Here is a 24169-nt window from a genome sequence, read left to right on the forward strand (position 1 = left end):
GAGTAATTATTTCCATGACATAATCTGATATCAAGAACACATGTTATCACAGTATGTTATAGAATACTGGCAACATTTTATTTGGATCATCTTGCACAGTGTGACAATTCATAATCCTAAAAGACAGCAGGAATTGTGCAGTGTAAACCCAGCCTTAACCTGACCATTTTTTCTCTTTACTGTATGTGTGTGTGTTTCTCCACAAACACGCACACACCCTTAAATACCTTGACTGGTATTTAAACCAGTCAAGCTGGTTTGAGTGAAAGTAAAAGTCTGTTTTGCAGTGAACAGACTGTAAAAGTCTTCAGGAGAAAAACGCAGTAAGTATCTCAATCTAAAGCTATAATATGTGAATGTTGTGAATCTACTCTCGATGAAGACGAGTTCAGTTGATTTTAACTTAAGTTGTAACTTAAACAGTTTGCTGTAAGTCTTGATTTCCCTGTGAGTGAACCGAGCGATGATACAGAGTTAGATTTAACACACCCATGTTGGAGTGAATTCAATATGTGTCCTTCCTTCTCTCTCTCTCTCTCTCTCTCTCTCTCTCTCTCTGTTTATGGGTATAATCTGAAGGAGACATAACCTCCAAAATGAGTGTTTCTGGGGAACGGGACACAAAGAAAGATGAGAGGTGAGTGAAGGGTGTGACTCGGTGAAACACATAAATGTTCTCACATTCACCAACATGAAACCAATCAGACTCTGAACACTGATGTGTTTCTGCGAAAAATGATCAGTGAAGAGTTTATTTCAGCAGCTTTGGAAAAATATGTTCAAAATACAGCTGATGATTAGTGACATTAATCTACTGAGCAACACATCTAATCCCAAGTTGTTCCTGTAGCTGGATAAAGTATGAAGCTTCAGTAATCATATCAGTGTGAATAAGGTAAATCATCAAATTTTAACAACAGTTTAATTACAAGCATAAAAAAATCATGCTTTTGTCAAAAATGTAATGAAGGATGAAACACCTATAAGATACAGATCATCAGTCTATAATTCAGGTTAAAATAATATTAAACAAAAACTCCACAAAAACACACAACACAAGAAGAAATACAGCCGAAATTCCAAAAAAGTTGGGACACTGTAAAACATAAAAACAAAATTTGAAGATTTGCAAATCATAGAAACCCTATATTTCATTGAAAATAGTAATATATATATATATATATATATATATATATATATATATATATATATATATATATATATATATATATATTGTGTGTGTATTGTTTTTGGAAAATATATATATATATTGTGTGTGTATTGTTTTTGGAAAAAATATATGCTCTTTTTGAATTTGATGTTAGCAACACGTTTCAAAAAAGTTGGGATGGGGCAACAAAAGACTGAAAAATTTGTGTCATGCTCAAAACACTAATTTGGTTAATTGGCAACAGGTCAGTAACATGATTGGGTATAAAAAGAGCATCCCAGAGAGGTGGAGTCTCTCAGAAGTAAAGATGGGGAGGGGTTCACTGCTCTGTGAAAGATTGCGTGGGCAAACAGTGCAACAATTTAAGAATAATGTTCCTCAATGTAAAACTGCAAAGAATTTGGGGATCACATCGTCTATGGGCCATAATATCATTCAAAGATTCAGAGAATCTGGAGAAATCTCTGTATGCAAGAGATAAGGCTAAAAACTGACATTCGATGCTTGTGTTATTCAGGCTCTCAGGAGACACTGCATTAAAAACAGACATGCGTCTGTCATGGAAATCACTGTATGGGCTCCGGAACACTTCAGAAAACCATTGTCTATGAAAACACTTTGTTACTGCAGCCACAAACACAAGTTGAAACCAGATATAAACAATATCCAGAAACACCGCCACCTTCTCTGGGCTCGAGCTCTTTTATAATGGACTGAGGCAAAGTGGAAAATTGTCCTGAGGTCTGGCGAAGTGATTAGATTTCAAGGCAAAACTGGATATGTGGCTTGGCAGAGGTATGCACTCCACTGAAAGCTCTTCTAATTCAGAATTGCTGCAGAACAGTAATAACGATGCAGTGGTTGTGTGTGTTTGGTCTGATTCAGGGTAAGAGATCAGACTCACCTGAACCCAGCTGTGTGTCCATAAAAAGTGAACAGTTAATGAAGCATCCAATATTCTTTAGAGATAGAGACTGTGCTACTGATATAAGATGAGTACATGTGAAGTGTCTATGTGGGGCAATGGGTCATTCATGATTTGGATTCATTTCATGATGAAATGTATCAGATCTTACCTAATATACATATGGATGTTTATTTCTGTACATCCATATGTACTGTTAACACTCAATTAAACAACAGTCAGTGTTTTCTTAACCCTATATCAGTTCAACAAAATTTAGTGTCTCTTCTCACATAATCCAATAATTTGGGGTTCACTTGGCACATTGTTCAGCAATGTTCCTGATTGTATGAACATGTTGCACTTCTACCCAACTTTACATGTTCATGGGTTATCTCTAATTTGCAGCATAAGTCACTGTTCATCTTGGTCTACAGGAGTGCAGTTAGAGTATCTGCATTCATGTACTTTCTGCAGTCAGTGTGGATCTTCCTCACCTGGGAGAACACCCTCTCACAATCAGCATTGCTGTGTGGGAGACACAGCAATGCTGTCATCACTTTTTTCATGGTGGGGAATCTTACTTCTCCCATGGCTGTTTTCATCTTTAAGATGTTAACCCACACCCTGTCAAGTCTGATCCTGTTCCCCTGAGAGTCCACCAACTTTAGCTGTGAGTCTTCCATCAGTTGAAAGTCCTCATACTCTTCCTTTAGTTCCTCCAAATCAACATGAGGAGTGAATTTGTTGGCCAGTGATACAACTGAAATAAAATATGAAACAATATAGTCATGATAGTAATATAAAATACTATAAAAGATTTTGAATAAAAAATTGTTTTCTTGTTTAAATGTGGTTAATTGTTTAGAATTTGAACTAGATCATATAGTTTAATGTTTAGAAATCTAATATATCCTAATAGCATTTTCTGGTTTGCATCCTTCACATGCATTTGAGATTTCATGTGTTCCTTCATGTCGTAAATTCCAGAGGCAAACACTTTCACGTTTCTACAACAAATTGTGCCGTTGACATACTCAGCACCCATTTTGGAAGCGATAATTATTCCATTGAATATTTCTGTCCATTCGTGAAGAAAGCGACCTCCAGTTTTAGATGTTTTGAGTTTTTTCTTTGGTGGTCCTGACATCTTGACCTCTTGACCTGTCTATTGTTACGCTACATGTGCTGTTATTTCCCGCTTGGTGTGCAGGAAAATCACAATTGCACATGCTCAGACATTCGGAATGGCTTGTTGGTACTAGCGGAAGTACCGGTTGAGTAATTCTAAATGTAGAAAATGGTGGCACCCATGCATTTTCGTATTTCATAATGATTTTTTTGATGGTAATAAATCAAAATAATTTTAAGGTGAAAATGTAGAAAAATCCGTAGTTGAATACACTACACCCGTACCATTTTTAAAATGCCAAAATCCATAGGGAATACGGGAAATCCCTAGGGGTTGACATGTATGTTCTCAATCATCAGCTGTCAGGTTACAGTCCTATGAAAACCCATGGACTTGAGTTTGACCTTTCAAAGCCACTCAAGGTCAAAGATCATGGTGCCAAATGAAAGCCTATATGGCACTTCCTATAAGTTGATAATGGTAAATATCTGTCTACCATCAACCATTTTCAAGTTACAGCCCTCTGAAAATCCATGACCTTGAGTTTGACCTTTCAAGTTCACTCAAGATCAAAGCTCATGGTGCCAAATGAAAGGCCATATGGGAGTTCATATATGCTCATAATAGTAAACATCTGTCTATTGGCAACCGTTTGAGTTATAATGGAAAATGTTATTTTGACCTTTGATCTTGACCCCCCCCCCGACTTTTAACCCCCAACTGCTATGGAGACTGTCCAAGCTACCCCATCATGTAGTGTATGGTTGGAAGCAGAATTGAAAGATGCACATTTTGGTTTTGGCTTGAAGTCAAAATGATGAATTTGAAGAAAGTTATCACAAAAAAAAAAAAAAATTACCTTCCCAGTGACCTTGACCTTGAGCTGATCACCCCCAAAATTTAATCAGGTAATCTTTGGACCATTGCAAACCTGTCCTGAAAATTTGAAGTCGATCGGTGCAACCATCTAGACGCTAGATTGTTAACAGTCACACAAACAAACAAACCGCACTGATTACAATACCTCGTCCCACTTACGCTGTCATGGGTGAAGTAATAAAGGAGCTTGGACAAGACCAGCCCAGATTAAACATTAAGAGGCAGGTGATCAGGGGCGGGCTAAGATTTTGTTCATCATATTTAATGGCATACATTCTTTCATGCTACCTTTTTTGACATCTTTAAATAAAAGCTTTCTTCATAATGTGAATATCTCTTAAGACAAGCTAAAGAAAAACTCAACTAAAACTAGCTCTTAATTCCTCAAAAGTAAAAATCAACCTAAAACTGCTTATGCACTCCTAAAACTAGACTGAAATGCAAAACCAAACTGACTCAATAATAAAAACTAATTAAAATGTCAAAACTGAAACTTTTTAGCATCAGTTGCCACTGATTAGCATGATGGTTTCACAGCCAGTGCCAGCTGAGGGCTCGGAAGTCAAACAGTGGTTTCTGACCTTGCCTTTTACACACTGAGATGTCTCCAAATTCCCTGAATCTTTTCACAATGTTATGTACTGTTGATTTTGAAAGACCTCAAATTTTGTGTTGAGAAGTGTTCCTTTTGAATTGATGAACAATTCTCTCACAAATTTTGGCACAAAGGGGTGAGCCACGCCCCATCCTTGCTTGCAAAGACTGAGCCTTTGGTGCTGCTCCTTTTATACCCAGTTATGTTCCCAATTAACCTGCTTATTGTGTAACCTTCTAAAATGGTGTTACTTGAATACCCTGTAAACCTTTCAGTCTTATTTTGCATCTGTCCCAACTTTTTTGAGTGTGATCAAACTCTAACTTCATTGATACTCAACGTGTTCAATGTGTGAACCCAATGTGTTCTTCCGCTGTTGCATACTGAGAAGCTTTTCTGCTCACCATGGTTGTAATCAGTTACTATGAGTTATTATATCCCTCCTGGCAGCTCAAACCAATCTGGCCATTTTCCTCTGTCCTCTCTTATCAACATGGCATTTGTTTCCACTCACAGAACTGTCGCTGAGTCAATTTTTTTAACACCTTTAAACACCATATGTAAACTCTAGCGACTGATGTGTGTGAAAATCTCAGGAGATCAGCAGTTTCATTACTAGAAGATCAATTAATATACTCATATATCAGCATCAGTATCAGCACTTTACAGCGAACTGCTAGCTACACATGTTTAAAATGGCCCTTGTGCAATATACCTACTTACTTGTGCAATGCTACCTGGGCAATACTGGTAATAATACCTGTGCAATACTTACACATGCAATACCACCTTTGTAATACACTTATGTTAACTATATATCTGCAAACCTGTTAATTTATGCAAATTTGTTAATTTTTGTATCTTTAAATCTGTAGTTCATTTCTTATATATATATATATATATATATATATATATATATATATATATATATATATATAATATCCTTTTTTTGTATACTTTGTACTTTTGCACTACTCCTTCACTGCCTTATCTTTTCCTCTTTATATATTTTGGTCCTGTAACAATCTAAATTTCCCCTTGTGGGATGATAAAAGGCTATGTTATCTTATTGACAATGTGCTATTACAGATAAAATATTGAGGAAAAAAAAGAGAGGACACTCTTCAGTGTGTTCAACATGTCTGCCACAGAGGGAAATGACATCATGTGATTGTGGTCACATGGTATTTGGGCAAACCATTTTTGAGTTTTGTGTGTGTGTGTGTGTGGGGGGGGGGGCTGTTCATAACGTAGTTGACAGAACTTTTACGGACATTAATACATTCAGATATTTAAATTATTTAAATGAGAAAACCAATTTAAATACTATTTTTCTTTTGTATTTAGACTTTTGAAATAAATAAAAAAATAGTTGTTGACTTTAACAGTTGTTATTCGTTATTTTGAAAATAAGACTCACTCAACTAAAAACAGACAGAGAAAAAACGGTCAATATAGGTACGTCATGACAAATTTCAAAAAATAATGAAAATTAATATAATTATCATCAATGGACATGGAATGAGTCCTGATTTATAGAATGACTCTTGCGTTTATACATTAAATGATTGGACAGCTGCCAAACACTAACTCAATTTGAAGCAGTATTTAAGCTATAAAAGAACACTGGAAATGTATTTGTACATAGTACAAGTATTTGTTGTTTGTATGAAGTTTGTATGTGTGTGTGTGTGTGCGTGCATGTTTTAACCTGTTTTTAATGTCTGAGCCTTTTAAACATTTTTTGGTATAATATGGTTGGCTGAAATGCTCAGCCTTGCCTTTTATTTGTGTATATGGTTTAACTTGCTGCTTATTAGACTCAGATTAAATTTAAACTAATAGGTTCTGTGTGAATTCAAATATACAATTATCCATATACACTCCATGTGATATCAGCATATACACTTCCCTTAATTTCTGGCTGTAATAATATCTGTGTTGTAGAATGATGGAGGGAAAGAGATCAGACTCACCAGAACCCAGCTGTGTGTCCATGAAGAGTGACCAGTCAATGGAAGCCCCTCTTGTTTTCAGAGACAGAGAGAGTCCTGCTGATCTGAGGTCAGTATAGTGAGGTGTTTTACAGCACTGTTCCACCTGATCAAACTCACCGGTCTCATTATGAATCCCTTCATGAGCTTTATCAGGTGTTGAAGCAGTAAAACACTAAACTGTGCAGTGCTGTGGCTCTCGGACTGGCAGTGAGGAAAACTGCTGGAAGAGTTCAGTTCAGCCTGCAGTCCCTGAGCTGGAGGGTCTGTGGTGCGACACAAGAACATTTACACCTGGAACATTCATAACTATATCATTGTTGTATTCAAACATTTGTGTTTCTAAATGTGTTAGTCTCACTGAGGAAATCCTGAAATCAGTGTATTGTGTTTAGAGGATAGGGTTAAATATCTGTCTCTGTATTTCAGTGTGTTTTGTACAGCTATGATGCATATAGTCCATATTACATGATGTGTTTTCTTTGTTCACAGACCACTAAATTACAAATCAAACATCAGCAGAAATCAGCTGGAGTCCATATTCAAGGTGTGTGTGTGTGTGTGTGTGTGTGTGTGTGTACAGTTTCATCCACACCCAACAGCATTATGGGTAATCAGACAGAATCTCAGTTGTAAATGCGGTCATAGAAAGAGACTGTTCTTTTCTTCAAAGAAATGTTGTCAGGCAAAACAAACCTCCCCCAGCAGCACTTATTTTATATCTAAAGGTTGATAATGGTAATATTTCTCAATCATCAGCTGTCAGGTTAGAGTCCTATGTAAATCCATGACCTTGAGTTTGACATTTTAAATTCGTTTAAGGTCAAAGGTCATGGCATCAGCTGAAAGTCCATATGGGGCTTCTTATATGTTAATATTGGTAAACATCTGGCTATCATTAACCATTTTAAAGTTATAGCCCTTTGAAAACCCATGAACTTGAGATTGACCTTTCAAGGTCACTCAAAGTCAAAGATCATGGTGACAAATGAAGGCCCATATGGGAGTTCCTATATGCTCATAATAGTAAACATCTGTCTATCGGCAACCGTTTTTGAGTTATAATGGAAAATGTTATTTTGACCGATGACCTTGACCCCCCTGACATTTAATCCCCAACCGCTATGGAGACTGTCCAAGCTACCCCGTCATGCAGCATAGGATTGGAAGCTGAATTGAAAGATGCATATTTTGGTTTTGGTTTGAAGTCAACATGATGAATTTGAAGAAAATTATCACAAAAAAAAGATTTTGACCTTTCTGGTGACCTTGACCTTGACAAGGTCACCCCCAAAATTTAATCAGGCAATCTATGGACCATTGCCCACCTACCCTGGAAATTTGAAGTCAATCAGTACGACATTAGAGTCCTATGAAAACCCATGACCTTGAATTTGACCTTTCAGGGTCACTCAAGGACAAAGATCATGGTACCAAATGAAAGGCTATGTGGGAGTTCCTCGATACTCATAAAAGTAAACATCTGTCTATCGGCAACCGTTTTTGAGTTATAATGGAAAATGTTATTTTGACCGATGACCTTGACCCCCTGACCTTTAACCCCCAACTGCTATGGAAACTGTCCAAGCTACCCCATCATGCAGCACATGTTTGGAAGCAGAATTGAAAGATGCACATTTTGATTTTGGCTTGAAGTCAAAATAATGAATTTGAAGAAAGTTATCGCAAAAAAATATGATTTTGACCTTTCCTGTGACCTTGACTCAATTACCCCCAAAACATAATCAGATAATCTATGGACCATTGCCCACATACCCTGAAAATTTGAAGTCAATCAGTGCAACCATCTAGATACGAGGTTGTTAACAGGCACACAAACAAATATGCAAACCACACTGATTACAATACCACACCCCGCTTATTCCGTCACGGGCAAGGTAATAAATTCTCTCTCACTTTGTAACCTTATAATATTTAGATCTATTCCTGTGTGTTTCTAACCAGGAGCTGGAACACAAATTCATCACTGTGATCCAGAAGGAGCTGAAGAGGTTTAGAAAGCTCCTGAGTCCAGATTCCCCAGCATGCTCTGAGAGAGAGGTGGAGGAGGAGGATCAGAGCAGTGTCAGAGAGGGAGTGCTGAAGATCACACTGCACTTCCTGAAGAACATGAACCACACAGATCTCGCTCACACACTGCACAACAGTAAGAGTTCCGAATCATGACTTTATTTTATCAAATTAAGTTTGGTTCATATTTAAATACATCATAACAAATTTATCAAGCTGAATAAATCAATGATATTAGAACTCTGAAATTAGTTTTATTGTAATGTAGATGTTTTTGCTTCTGACTTTTGTACATTAATCAGGAACATGCATCAGTATTCAATTTATATGGTGCTCAGTGATTGTGAATTCAAATATGGTATTATGTTGTTTATCAGAACTCGTCTCTGTGTATCAGCAAAAGCTGAAATCCAAATTGAGAGAGAAGTTTAAAATAATTAATGAAGGAATCTCACAGCATGGAAGCTCAGCACTTCTGGATGAGATCTACACAGAGCTCTACATCACAGAGGGTTGGAATGGAGAAGTCAATAAAGAACATGAGGTGAGACAGATTGAGGCAGCGTTCAGGAGACTAGCTATACAGGAGACACCCATCAAATGTAATGATCTCTTTAAAGACACGTCCATCAGAAGTGTGCTGACTAAAGGAGTTGCTGGAATTGGAAAAACAGTCTCTGTGCAGAAGTTCATTCTGGACTGGACGGAAGGAAAAGCAAATCAGGACATCATGTTCATGTTCCCACTTCCCTTTAGAGAGCTGAATCTAATGAAGCAGAAAAATCTCAGTCTGATGAATCTTCTTCATCACTTTTTCCCAGAAATGAAAGAATTACAATTAATAGACTGTGATATGAATAAAGTCCTGTTGATCTTTGATGGTCTGGATGAGTGTCGACTTCCTCTAAATTTCCAGAACAATGAGAGATTGTGTGATGTTACAGAGTCAGCCTCAGTGGATGTGCTGCTGACAAACCTCATCAAGGGGAATCTGCTTCCCTCTGCTCTCCTCTGGATAACCTCTCAACCAGGAGCAGCCAATCAGATCCCTCCTGAGTGTGTAGACCAGGTAACAGAGGTACGAGGGTTCAGTGACCCTCAGAAAGAGGAGTACTTCAGGAAGAGGATGAGTGATCAGAGCCTGGCCAATAAAATCATCACACACATGAAGTCTTCAAGAAGCCTCTACATCATGTGCCACATCCCAGTCTTCTGCTGGATCTCAGCCACTGTTCTCGAGAGAATGTTGGGTGAAGCAGAGAGTGGAGAGATCCCCAAGACTCTGACTCAAATGTTCACACACTTCCTGATCTTTCAGATCAAACACAAGCACCAAAAGTACCATCAGAAATGTGAGCCTGATCCTCAGCAGACCAGAGAGAGTATCCTGGCACTGGGAAAACTGGCTTTCCAACAGCTGGAGAAGGGAAACCTGATCTTTTATGAGGAAGACCTGAGAGAGTGTGGCATTGATGTGAGAGAAGTGTCTGTGTACTCAGGAGTGTGTACCCAAATATTCAGAGAGGAGTTTGGGCTTCACCTGGGGAAGGTGTTCAGCTTTGTACATCTGAGTGTTCAGGAGTTTCTGGCTGCTTTATACACATTTTTGTCCTTCATCATCAGAAATGTAACAGAACAACAAACCACTGATCTGTCTGATCTTTTCACCAAGTCAACCATGTCTGATTTCCTCAGGAGTGCAGTGGACAAGGCCTTACAGAGTGAGAATGGACATCTGGACCTGTTCCTCCGCTTCCTTCTGGGTCTCTCATTAGAGTCCAATCAAACTCTCTTACGAGACCTACTGCCCCAGACAGGAAGCACCTCTCACAGCAAACAGGAAACAGTCGAGTACATTAAGGAGAAGATCAGGGAGACTCCATCTCCAGAGAAATCCATCAATCTGTTCCACTGTCTGAATGAACTGAATGATCATTCTCTAGTGCAGGAAGTACAACGTTACCTGAACAGTGGAGATTCCAGTTGTCTCAGTGGAGTCAGACTCTCTCCTGCTCAGTGGTCAGCTCTGGTGTTTGTGTTACTGAACTCAGAACAGGAGCTGGATGAGTTTAATTTGAGTAAATATGACCCATCAGAGGAATGTCTTCTGAAGCTGCTGCCAGTGGTCAAAGCCTCCAGAAAAGCTGTGTGAGTGTTTTTATTTTTATTTATAAATGCATTACTGCATGATTTGTTATTTTAATGTAACACTGAACTGCACTGTTTAGATTAATGCTTGTTAATAGTTACTCTCCTCTTTTTTAAACAAACCTTTGGTACTTCTACAGGAAATCGTTTCACTTTTTACACTAACAGGTTATTAAACCAACCTTTTGACACGTGAACACACCACCTGTACTCAGGTCCACTCCAAACCCCAGAAATCAGAGGTGTGTGTGTGAGCAGAGAATGATACACACCAACTGTTTTACTGTCTGTTTGAAACTCAGCACAACTTTCTGTTCATTTAAAAAATATATTTTTTCCCCAAAATATTGACCTACAGCAGTAAAACAACCCCAATAAGAAGTGTCCATCAAACCACACCCTGACAAACTCTTGACCAATCAGAGAACTCCCTCATGGACAAACAGTTTAGTGCTCTGGAACATCAGTGCAGTGTGAAACAAACCAAACCAAATGACAGTAATACTGTCTGTGTGTGTGTGTGTGTGTGTGTGTGTGTGTGTGTGAGAGAGAGAGAGAGAGAGAGAGAGAAAACTTGGTGTGCTTTGTTTGTAGAAATTTGAACACAGATCAGAGTGGAGTGTTTGTTGGCTGCTCGCTCTCACACGTGTGTGTTCTGTCCATGAGCTAATGGTGTGATAATAAATTGTAGCTGAGAGATTGTGGAGTGCAGAAAGACGTCGCTGCTCCTGTAAATGTGCTGATGTGGCGTCCTGTCCTCTGATTTCTGTGTGTGAGAGAAACACACTCACATTTCTGTTACATGGTAAAGTTTAGCTGGATTATGGCTGTGTTTGAGATCAGTGTTCTGATATTTCATCATTTCTCTTCCAGTCTGTGTGGGTGTAATCTGACAGAGGAAAGCTGTAGAGTTCTGCCCTCAGTTCTCAGCTCAAACTCCTCCAGTCTGAGAGAACTGAACCTGAGTTACAATAACCTGCAGGATTCAGGAGTGAAGCTGCTCTCTGCTGGACTGGAGAATCCACACTGTACACTGGAGACACTGAGGTACACACACACACAGAGTTAACATGCCCCATGTGTGGCCACTGCTGGCAAAAAAATTGAGCTCACTGTGGGCGCTGTTACCAGCGTTAAATGCGGTGCACGTGTGGGCCCCACACTATACAGCCCAAGTGGGGCCCCAGCCCAAGGTCTGTGCTGAGTGTGGACCTGCAGCATATCCACAGTATGCCCACATTTTGGGCTGGGTGTTGTCTGTTCTACTGGGGCCCCCCAAATAACAAAATTAATTTGGTCCTGTACCTTCAGTCTACCACAACATTGCTATTAATGCATATGCAGAATAATTGCACTTTTTGAAAATAGCAGTAATAAACTAAGAGTCATGCATTTGGAATACAGAGCAACCGTCGCATCTGCAGGCGATACGTTCAAAGATCTAACACTGAGAGCCAGAACCCCAAACTGGAACGACCCATATATATAGTTTGTTTTTCATACACATACATACCTACAATAAACTCGAATTTATAAACTACACATAATAAGACCTGATCAGCAGTAACTAATCATAAAACAAAACAATTATAACAATCTACTGGAATAAAAGTTAGGTAAATGTGGCCCCTCTTGTGCTCTCACTCTCTCTCTTTTAAATGACTGGGATTCTGATGTTTCCTCTTAATATTTTTGGCTCGGAGTAAATCGTGGATAACTGAAACTGCGGTTAGTGAGTCAGCAGATATGGTGGTCCCACTGTACTTACATTTATTCACAGCTGGTTTAAAATAAAAAAAAATGAAGAAACTATGTATGGGAGAGTGGGAAAACTTGGGACAGTTTGTATTCCCATCAATTAATTTCAACCAATCATGTTTGAGATGACATCAGAAATTAGATGTTGCCCCTTAGAGCAGGGGTTCTCAACCTTTTCTGCTTTGAGGCTCACCTATTCATACTTGTAATGAGTTGGGGCACATTAAAAAGATCCCCAATTATTTTTGCTCATCTATTCTATTAGAATCTAATAATCTATTGTAAAGTGTATTAATTTGATGCAGAATCGCTCCCTGTTACAGATGGGAGCCCAGGAATTTAAATGCAATAAAAACAAACTGTTTTTAATTGTAGGTATTGTATTTAAAACTGTATGGATGTACCAGACGCCAGCATAAAACCGTGCATGCAGGGCATTCTCAGTCAAAAGGGATTAATGATCCAAAATTAGAGTGTGGGCGATTAACACAAGAACTTATTGCCATGTTTGTGTACAGTAACAAGCAAGTTATTAAAACCAAAAAGTACACTAAAAAGAAGTGGATATAGAAACCACTCAAAGGGATAGCTTCTTACATGTTAACAAAGAAGGATTTTTCCTATGAGTTGGAAAATTATCCATCCGTTGAGTTCCCCAACATCTCAAACTACCTGGTGCTGCAGGTTCTACACGGACACACAGATGAAAACCTGGAAGAGCATGGAGGAGAACAACTTTTTATATGTGGCTGGGTTAAAGATCCAGGGATCAGGACACTACAAGACAAATCCTGTATTGTTTACACTACCGTTCAAAAGTTTGGGGTCACTTTGAAATTTCCTTATTTTTGAAAGAAAAGCACTGTTCTTTTCAATGAAGATCACTTTAAACTGATCAGAAATACACGCTATACATTGCTAATGTGGTAAATGACTATTCTAGCTGCAAATGTCTGGTTTTTGGTGCAATATCTCCATAGGTGTATAGAGGCCCATTTCCAGCAACTCTCACTCCAGTGTTCTAATGGTACAATGTGTTTGCTCATTGCCTCAGAAGGCTAATGGATGATTAGAAAACCCTTGTACAATCATGTTTAGCACAACTGAAAACAGTTTAGCTCTTTAGAGAAGCTATAAAACTGACCTTCCTTTGAGCAGATTGAGTTTCTGGAGCATCACATTTGTGGGGTCGATTAAATGCTCAAAATGGCCAGAAAAATGTCTTGACTATATTTTATATTCATTTTACAACTTATGGTGGTAAATAAAAGTGTGACTTTTCATGGAAAACACAAAATTGTCTGGGTGACCCCAAACTTTTGAACGGTAGTGTATGTCCGGGTAAGGAGGAATTTCTGGGCTTTTTGTCCATGTCTTTGCGATGGTTGCTAGGATGCTACAAGTTTTAGTATCAGGTGTAAATAAACCACAGCTGCTCGATTCTCAATCCTCCCTGCTCTTCTCTCCAGGTAAATCAATCACAAAGGTCCACAGAAACCCCATTAAACACCTAAGTATTACATATATTATATACGTGTTAGTTTACAATATGGTGACCATGATCAAACAGTAAACAAAAACACATCTAAGGACTTAAGCGCCTCCTGAACTTCAAAACATCATGAAATGATGGAAAATGGTGAGAAAAGTGATTTGTGAATCTAAACGAAATAAATTAGAGGAATTTACAAACCTTTCATGAACTGATCACCATAAACTCGAGCGCTCTTCAACTCTGCTCCCCTCCATCAAAGTGAAAGTTTCAAGCTCCACCTTTCTTGTCATATTTTGGAAAACTCCTTTGCCATTTCACCCTTTTTTATCACTTCACAGGGAAACCGGAAGATATTTTTTTATCAGTTTCACGGTTTGATTTGAGCAGCCCAAAACAATGCAAGCATAGGACATCTTAACGACTGTCAAGGTGCCCCAGTGACATTTTGTGAACAGAGAGAGCTTAGCTGACCACCACTTCATGTCTTGAATATCTAATGAGGCAGACATGATGTCAGATGCAACCCAGCAATTGTACCCTCCTAAAAATTAGCTTTAGCTTGAAAAAAAATAATTGTGGCCTCCTAGATGATGTTTTGTGGCCCACTAATGGGCCATGGCTCAGTGGTTGAGAAACACTGCCTTAGAGTAACCAACTTCCTTTGGAGCCATGAAACTGGACACTGCAACAAGGTTTGTGCAGTTCAATATTTTTCTCAATCAAAGCTTGTATTTTCTATTTTGCAGTCCATTCTATGGAGCAATGTATGGGTTTATCTAAAAAAAATAGAATATCATGAAAAACTTTGACATTTTCCATCAGTTATTTAAGAAAATGAAAAATTAATATATTCTAGATTCATTGCATGTAAACTAAAATGTTTCAAGCATTGTTATATTTTAATTTTGATAATTGTGGTCCACAGTGGGAAAAAAAATAAAAAATATTAGAATATTTCATTTCAAGTTTGAGCAAAACAATATAAATACCTTGTATCTCTCAGTCTTGTTCAGTACATGCAAGCACAATCATGGGGAAGACTGCTGACTTGACAGTTGTCTAAAAGACTATCATCGACACCCTCCACAAGGAGGGTAAGCCACAGGAGGTCATTGCTGAAAAGCCTGGCTGGAAAAGGTGCACAAGCGACAGTGATGACCGCAGCCTTGAGAGGATCGTCAAGAAAAGTCAATTCAAGAACTTGGGAGAGCTTCACAAGGAGTGGACTGAGGCTGGTGTCAGTGCATCAAGAGCCACTATACCCAGATGTCTTCAGGAAAGGAGCTACAACTGTCACATTCCTAATATCAAGCCATTCCTGAACCAAAGACAACATCAGAAGTGTCTTACCTTGGCTAAGGAGAGAAAGAACTGGACTGTTGCTCAGTAGTCCAAAGTCAGTCCTCTTTTCAGATGAAAATAAATTTTGTATTTTGTTTAGAAATCAAGGTCCTTGAGTCTGGAGCAAGAGTGAAGAGGCACAGAATCCAAGGTGTTCAAAGTCCAGTGTGAAGTTTCCACAGTCTGTGATGATTTGGGGTGCCATGTCATTTGCTGGTGTTGGTCTCCTGTGTTTTATCAAGTCCAAAGTCAATGCAGCCATCTACCAGGAGATTGTAGAGCACTTCATGCTTCCATCTGCTGACAAGCTTTATGGAGATGCTAATTTCCTTTTCTAGCAGGACTTAGCACCTGCCCACAGTGCCAAAACTACTACCAAATAGTTTGCTGACCATGATATTACTGTACTTGATTGGCCAGCCAATCCTAGACAGAATCTATGGGGTATTGTCAAGAGGAAGTTGAGAAACACCTGACTCAAAAATACAGATGAGCTGAAGGCCACTATCAAAGCAACCTAGACTTCAATAACATCTCAGCAGTGCCACAGGCTGATCACCTCCATGCCATGCCACATTGATGCAGCAATTCATGGTAAAGGAGCCCCAATCAAGTATTCAGTATATAAATGAACATACCGTGGTATGCAAAAGTTTGGGCACCCCTGGTCAAAATTGCTGTTACTGTGAACAGTTAAGCAAGTTGAAGATGAAATGATCTCCAAAAGGCATAAAGTTAAAGATGACTCATTTACTTTATATTTTAAGCAAAAACAATCTTTTATTTTCATCTTTTACATTTTCAAAATGACAAAAAAGGAAAAGGGCCCGAAGCAAAAGTTTGGGCACCCTGCATGGTTAGTACCTAGTAACACCCTCTTTGGCAAGTATCACAGCTTTTAAACACTTTTTGTAGCCAGCTAATAGTCTTTGAGTTTGTAGCGGTTCAGTGTTGGTGGGTGGAGCACAGAGGACGGCAGGACAGGGATCAGGTTCTGAATAGCGTTTATTGCTACACTTTTCAGTTTCACAATTTCTACTCAAATAGACACACACACACGACTGGCGTCTTGTTCGGGGAAGAACTCTCCTCTGCTCTCCCTCTTTAAATAGGGCGTGGTCACTGGGAAGACACACACAAACACAGGTTAATTGACGTCAGGTGTAGTGATTCTGCCACTTACCTTCCCTGACTCCGCCCTCCTGTCACAGACCGGCGCTTGACCACGCCCCCGCTGCCACAGAGTTCTTACCTGGGGGATTTTCACACATTTGTCCTTGCAAAAGGCTTCCTGTTCTACAAGTTTCTTGGGCTGTATTGCATGCACTCTTCTTTTGAGATCTAGATTTTCAATGATATTTAGGTCAGGGGACTGTGAGGGCCATGGCAAAACCTTCAGCTTGTGCCTCTTGAGGTATTCCATTGTAGATTTTGAGGTGTGTTCTGGATCATTGTCTTATTGTACTGTAGTACCCATCCTCTTTTTAACTTCAACTTTTTTATAGATGGTGTGATGTTTGCTTCCAGAATTTGCTGGTATTTATTCGAATCCATGCTTCCCTCAACCAATGAAATGTGCCCTGTGCCACTGGCTGCAACACAACCCCAAAGCATGATCGATCCACACCCATGCTTCAGAGTTGGAGAGGTGTTCTTTTCCTGGAATTTGGCACCCTTTTTTCTCCAAACATACCTTTGCACATTGTGGCCAAAAAGTTCTATTTTGATTTCATCAGTCCACAGGACTTGTTTCCAAAATGCATCAGGCTTATTTAGATGTTCATTTGCAAACTTCAGATGCTGAATTTTGTGGCTAGGATGCAGGAAAGGTTTTCTTCTGATGACTCTTCCATGAAGGTCATATTTGTTCATGTGTTGCTGCATAGTAGAACAGTGCACCACCACTACAGGGTCTGCTAAATCTTTCTGAAGGTCTTTTGCAGTCAAACAGGGGTTTTTATTTGCCTTTCTAGCAATCCAACAGGCAGTTCTTTCAGAAAGTTTTCTTCATGTTCCAGACCTCACCTTGATCTCCACTGTTTCTGTTAATTCCCATTTCTTAATAACATTACAATCTGAGGAAACAGCTACCTGAAAACACTTTGCTACATTCTTGTCGCTTTCTCCTGCTTTGTGAGCATCAATTGTTTTGTTATTCTGAATGCGACGGAGTTGCTTAGAGGAGCCCATGGCTGTTGATTTAGGGACACGTTTGAGGAGTCAGAGAATTTATACAGCTTTGAAATCTGCATCATCTGACCTTTCCTAATGAAGAATTTGAACAAGCCACAGCTCAATAAGCTAATTAAGGTCTGGAACCTTGGTAAAAGTTACCTGAGAACTCAAATGTATTGGGGTGCTCAAACTTTCGCATGGTGTTCCTTTTCTTTTTTCACTCTCCAATTGTACAAAACAAAAATAATACACAAATCTTGCAGAAAACATGGAAAAGAAATGTGTCATCTTTACCTTTATGCCTTTTGGTGATCAGTTCATCTTCTGCTCACTTAACTATTCACAGTAAGAGACATTTTCAGTAAGGGTGCCCAAACTTTTGCATGCCACTGTACTTTCCAGAAGTTGGGCATTTCCGTATTGTAAATCATTTTTTGATTGATCTTAGGAAATATTCTAATAATTTGGGGACGCCATGGCCTAATGATTAGAGATGCAGCTTTGGGACCAAAAGGTCACTGGTTTGAATCCCTGGATGAGCAGGACTGCTGAAGTACCCTTGAGCAAGGCACCTTTACCCCCAACTTCATGGCAAGAGTGGTAGCATACCTTGTATCTGATTAGCCAATGAAAAACTGATGATGTGATTATCAGCTCGGGTGGTGCCTGGCCAAAACATTAAAAAAATACTGGATTTCTAATTTTCACGAGCTGTAAGCCATATTCTTAAAACAAAAAAGGCTGAATGTAACCTGGATGCTGGTGAATTCAGGATTTATTAGGAATTAAAGTATGTAGCCTAGAGTTACCAGATATAGGATAAACTATTAAATGTAAAGGTTATGACTGCAAAGTTGAGTTTGGGCAAAAATGTCCTATTTATATTGCTGTTGGAGTTTCGAGATGTTTTGCATTGATTTGAAGTTGATTTGAATTGAAATTAAGCAGTTGTGCTGCTGCATACACTATGTATCCTATGTGTAAATATTTTGTCGAGATAAAATGTGACCTGTGTTTTACAATTCTGGAGATTGCCAAAGCAAGTGAGCAACAATATCACATGACCACCATGGGGCGTGTTTGACCTAATTTTAACCAAAACAAGTCAGCGTAGGCCAGTGGTTCCCAAACTTTCTCTGCTGGGCCCCCCTTTGGTAGATAAGAAAATTTTTGCGCCCCCCCCAGACAAAAAGAGAAAAAAAAAAAGATAAACAGGACACACATACACATTTTGTTTTCAGACTCCATTGCAGTTTATTAATACAAACCTCAACCTTTTTTGAACAAATAAAAGTAAACTGCCATAAACTACAGGTTGCAATATAATAAGTATAACTGTTTTCAAGCACCTTAACTGTGTAACAGGTTTCTTTTTTTAATATTCAACATTATCAATGCAGTTTTCAAACATTGCCTCTCTGCAAAAATGGGTTTTAAAACATGACCAACTCCCTGAGAAGAAAAAAAACAAAAACCTAAAGATTTGTTGTGCAAAAATGACACCTTTAATCCTCACATCTTTTCAGTGACTGGTGTGGGCCTGCTTCATGCTGCAGATCTTCTGAAATCTGGGTTGCAGTTTTGAGATTGCCACTCTGAGTTCATTTTCAATGTCCAGCTTTGATCTGTATTTTGTCTTGATTGAAGCCACAGCAGAAAAACCTCTCTCACATAGGTAGGATGTGGCAAAAGGAAGAAGTATGGCCAGGGCTCTCTTACCTAGCAGTGGGTAATCTTTCTCCACTCCAATCCAAAATGCAGCCAGTGTCTTTGACTGAAACTGCAGCCTCATTGTTGAATCAGAGGTGACATCAATGAACTGTTCCTCCTCTGATGTGCTGGAGTCGGCAGGTGGTGTTGCACTGAAGGGGTCACGGATCCAGTCATATTCTTTGGGATCCTGCATCAGGAAATATTTCTGGAAATGGTTCTGAAGGGCAGAGATGTATGCTGTGTTCTGCAGTTTGTTGTCTTCAATGAATGATTTCAGGTTCTCAAATGAGTCCACATTTCCAAACTTCACTCGCTGCAGCCACATCTCAAGTTTTCTGGTGAATGATGTGATTTTATCTGCCAGATGTATGCAAGTTTCATGAGGAACTTGTTACAGTAAAATTTGTGGGCAAGATCATTGCCCTCTTCCTTCAAAAAGATACGGATTTCATCTCGCAGTTCAAAGACCCTGGACAGCACCTTCCCACGTGACAGTCATCGGGACTCGCTGTGAAACAGAACAGCTGTGTGGTCGGAGCCCACTTCCTCACACAGTGCCGAAAAAATCCGGGCTTTGACAGGTCGTGTTTTGATGTAGTTGATGGTGGCAATAACGTTGGTCATTACATCATTCAGCTCGGGACTCAGCTGTTTAGATGCCAGTGCTTCATGGTGTATCATGCAGTGCGTCCACTGCACATTGGGGGAGACGTGCTTGATGAGCGCTTGCAGCCCTGCCCATTTCCCAGCCATAGCCTGCGCCCCATCAGTGCAGATCCCCACACAGTCCTCCCATTTCAGGTTGGCCTCTTTCAAGTAAGAGTCAATGATTTTAAACAGTTCTTCTGCTGTCGCTCTGCCAGTAACTTTTTTGCAGAAAAGCAATTTCTCCCTCATGTCATCTCCATCTATGAATCTGACGTAAGTACTGTAATTAATAAACAGTCTTTGTTACTGTCAGTGGCTTCATCCATCTGAAGAGAAAAGCAGCTGTCATGCACTTTGTCACTAAGCTGCTCCTCTATGTCCTTTGACATGTCATAAATGCGCCTGCCGATGGTGTTGTTGGACAGAGGAATAGCCCTTAGTTTGCTGGCTGCAGTGTCATCAAGCATAGTTGATACCATGTCCATAGCACAGGGAAGTACTAATTCCTCTGCTATTGTGTGTGGCTTTTTACACTGTGCCACTCGGTAGGCAACTTTATATGAGGCGAGTTGAGCATTTGCCGGCACGGATGCAGCTTTAGTAAATAGGGACTGTTGAGCACGGCAGTTTACGAGTTTTTGTCTGAAAAACTCAACTGGCTTGTCTTTGTGCTCTGGATGTTTTGTCTCTGTAGCAGTTCGATAGGTATGAGTGGAGCACAGAGGACAGCAGGACAGAGATCAGGTTGATACACTGTTTTATTGTCACACTTTTCAGTCTAACAACTATGGTTTAAAGTTTACAGACACACACACACTCAGCGTCTGGTTCTGGGAAGAGCTCCTCTGCTCTCGCTCTCCCTCCTTAAATAGAGCGTGGTCACTGGGAAAAGACACATAAACACAGGTTAATTGCCATCAGATGTAGTGATTCTGCCACTTACCTTCCCTGACTCTGCCCTCCTGTCGCAGACCGGCGCTTGACCACGCCCCCGCTGCCACATACCCCCACCGCCTGACTCAGGCCGGGCGGCCGTCCGGCCCGCAGCGGACTTCCTCTCCCGTCGGGGGGGGGGGGGGGGGAGTCCGCCACGACCATCTGCACCCCCAGCCTGTGGACCACCTTAAAATTGAAGGGTTGGAGTGCCAGATACCAACGGGTGATCCGTGCGTTGGCATCTTTCATGCGGTGGAGCCACTGGAGGGGAGCGTGGTCCGAACAGAGGGTGAAAGGGCGCCCCAGCAAGTAGTAATGGAGGGCGAGGACTGCCCACTTGATCACCAGGCACTCCTTTTCAATGGTGCTGTAGCGCCCCTCACGCACTGACAGCTTCCTACTGATGTAGAGGACGGGGTGGTCCTCTCCCTCCACCTCCTGGGACAAAACTGCCTCCAGCCCTCTGTCCGACGCATCGGTCTGCAACACAAAGGGGAGAGAAAAGTCAGGGGAGTGTAAAAGTGGCCCCCCACACAGTACAGCCTTTACCTCGGAAAAAGCCCGCTGGCATTGCTCCGTCCACTGGACCGGATCTGGGGCCCCCTTTTTAGTGAGATCAGTCAGCGGGCTGGTGACGTCCGAATAATTAGGTACAAACCTACGGTAATAGCCAGCCAGCCCCAGGAACTGTCTCACCCCCTTTTTGGTCTTGGGCCTCAGGCAGGCCGCAATCGCTGCCGTCTTATTAATTTGGGGATGCACCTGCCCGTTGCCCAAGTGGAAGCCCAGATACCGTACTTCCACCCGCCCAATCGCACACTTCTTTGGGTTGGCTGTGAGACCCGCTTGCCTCAGCGACCTGAGGACAGCCCTCAGATGTTCAAGGTGCCTCTGCCAGTCATTACTATAGATGATGATATTGTCTAGATAAGCGGCCGCATAAGTGGTGTGGGGGCGGAGGACTCTGTCCATCAGCCGCTGAAATGTAGCGAGTGCCCCAAACAGCCCAAACGGAAGGGTGATGAATTGGTGTAAACCAAACGGTGTGGAAAAGGACGTTTTTTCTTGGGGTAGGGGAGTCAAGGGGATCTGCCAATATCCCTTCGTCAAATCCAGTGTCGAATAAAAGCGAGCAGTGCCGAGTTGATCGAGCAACTCATCAATACGAGGCATTGGGTACGCATCAAATTTAGACACCACGTTGACTTTTATGTAGTCCACACAGAACCGGACCGACCCATCGGCCTTGGGTACCAAGACCACCGGGCTGCTCCAGTCACTGTGGGACTCCTCGACGATGCCCATTTCGAGCATGGTCTCAAGTTCTTCCCGAACCACCTTTTTTTGTGTTTGGGTAGTCTGTAAGGACGGCTATGCACTACTACCCCTGGGGGCATCTCTATGTGGTGCTCTATGAGGTTAGTGCGACCGGGCAGGGGCGAGAACACATCCGAAAACTCGGTCTGCAACTGGGCGACCTCCGTGAGCTGGGTCAGGGAGAGGTGGTCTCCACAGGGGACCGGAGGGGTACGTGATGTCAATGCCCCTTTTTGAACCTCCGGCCCCAGCTCCGTCTTCTCCAGAACCATTGCCACCAATGCAACGGGGACCTCCTCCTTCCAGAGCTTAAGCAGATTGAGGTGGTAAATTTGTAGTGCCCCACCCCTGTCCGTTCGCCTCACCTCGTAGTCGACGTCCCCGACTCGCTGTGTGACCTCAAAGGGTCCTTGCCACTTGGTGATCAATTTGGAGCTCGAAGTGGGCAACAGTACAAGTACTTTATCTCCCTGTGTGAACTCCCTAAGGCGCATACCCTTGTTTTACAGGCGGGCTTGCCGTTCCTGGGCTTGCCGCAAATTCTCCTGGGTTAGGTGGGTGAGCGTGTGGAGTTTTGCGTGCAGGTTCATAACGTATTGAATTTCGTTCTTGCTTTGTGAAGGTCCCTCCTCCCAATTTTCCCGCAGCACGTCTAGGATGCTGCGCAGCTTATGCCCATATAATAATTAGAATGGGGAGAACCCCGTGGAGGCTTGGGGAACCTCTCGCACTGAGAACAACAAGGGCTCGAGCCACTTATCCCAATTACGTGCGTCCTCACTTACGAATTTTTTTAATGATATTTTTGAGGGTGTGATTGAACCGTTCCACTAAACCGTCCGTTTGTGGGTGATACACACTGGTGCGGATCGGCTTAATCCCCAATAACCCATACAGTTCGTGCAGTGTCTGTGACATATAAATGTAGTGCCTTGATCAGTTAGAATCTCTTTCGGGATTCCGACTCGGGAGATGACGCGGAAGAGTGCCTCTGCAATACTGCATGCTGAGATATTGCGCAGAGGCACTGCTTCTGGGTATCGCATTGCATAGTCCACCAGAACTAATATAAAGCGGTACCCCTGTGCTGACCAATCTAATGGCCCGACGAGATCCATCCCAATTCTCTCAAACGGGGTCTCGATCAATGGAAGAGGGCGCAAAGGCGCTTTTGGAATGGCCGCTGGATTTACTAACTGGCATTCGCGGCATGCCGTACACCACCTACGAACATCGCTGTGAATCCCCGGCCAATAGAATCGGGCCATTATTTGGGCTAGTGTCTTATCCTGCCCTAAGTGTCCAGCCATGGGATTAAAGTTAGCTGCCTGGAATACCAATTCCCAGTGGCTCTTCGGAATTAAAAGCTGCGTGACTCGCTCTTTAGTTTGAGTGTCCTGCATCACTCGGTATAACCTATCCTTCATAATCGTGAAGTAGGGGAAGGGCGGGGTGGCGTTCGGCTGGAGCGTTTGACCATCGATTACTCTCACTTGGTCAAACGCATGTCGCAGAGTCTCGTCTCACGATTGCCCTAATGGGAAATCTGCGAGAGATTCCCCAAGAGAGAGAGGAAGGGCCGGTGGCTCCTCACTCTGACGCGGAGATGACATAGACGGCTCTGTGACAGCTGCTCCCGCCAAAGCGACCCCGGGACCTCCCCCCATTAAATGGCAGGACCCACTCTTGACTAAGTGCGTCATTAAATCCCGAAATCCTGGCCAATCAGTCCCCAAAATTAAAGAGTGGGTAAGGCGAGGATTAACCACCGCCTTCACTATAACTTTTTCCCCTCTGAAAAAAATGTGGACCAACACAAAAGGGTAGCTGTGAACGTCCCCGTGCACACACAACACCTTCACCCCCTGTGCTCCCCCAATGCCTCATTTTGTACCAGGCTTTGGTGAATTGAGGTCTGATTACAGCCAGAAT

At 41.4% G+C, this 24169-nt stretch overlaps 1 protein-coding gene across 3 annotated transcripts in view; it reads left to right on the forward strand.

The window, feature by feature from the left end:
• Positions 1-252: 252 nt before the first annotated feature.
• Positions 253-24169, forward strand: part of LOC132887164 (NACHT, LRR and PYD domains-containing protein 3-like) — a 35272-nt gene continuing 11355 nt past the window's right edge. For 2 of the 3 annotated variants that reach the window (XM_060922629.1, XM_060922630.1), the window contains exons 1-7: positions 253-323; positions 580-637; positions 6629-6745; positions 7168-7222; positions 8641-8842; positions 9084-10854; positions 11728-11901. In XM_060922629.1, the coding sequence (XP_060778612.1) occupies positions 597-637; positions 6629-6745; positions 7168-7222; positions 8641-8842; positions 9084-10854; positions 11728-11901 (2360 nt within the window). In that variant the 5' untranslated portion in view covers positions 253-323; positions 580-596. Of the gene's footprint in view, positions 324-579; positions 638-6628; positions 6746-7167; positions 7223-8640; positions 8843-9083; positions 10855-11727; positions 11902-15110; positions 16016-24169 lie in introns of those variants that run through there. The other variant, XM_060922631.1, reaches the window with a different exon arrangement.

This window comes from Neoarius graeffei, chromosome 5 (genome assembly GCF_027579695.1).
Source record: "Neoarius graeffei isolate fNeoGra1 chromosome 5, fNeoGra1.pri, whole genome shotgun sequence".
NCBI classification, from domain to species: Eukaryota; Metazoa; Chordata; class Actinopteri; order Siluriformes; family Ariidae; genus Neoarius; species Neoarius graeffei.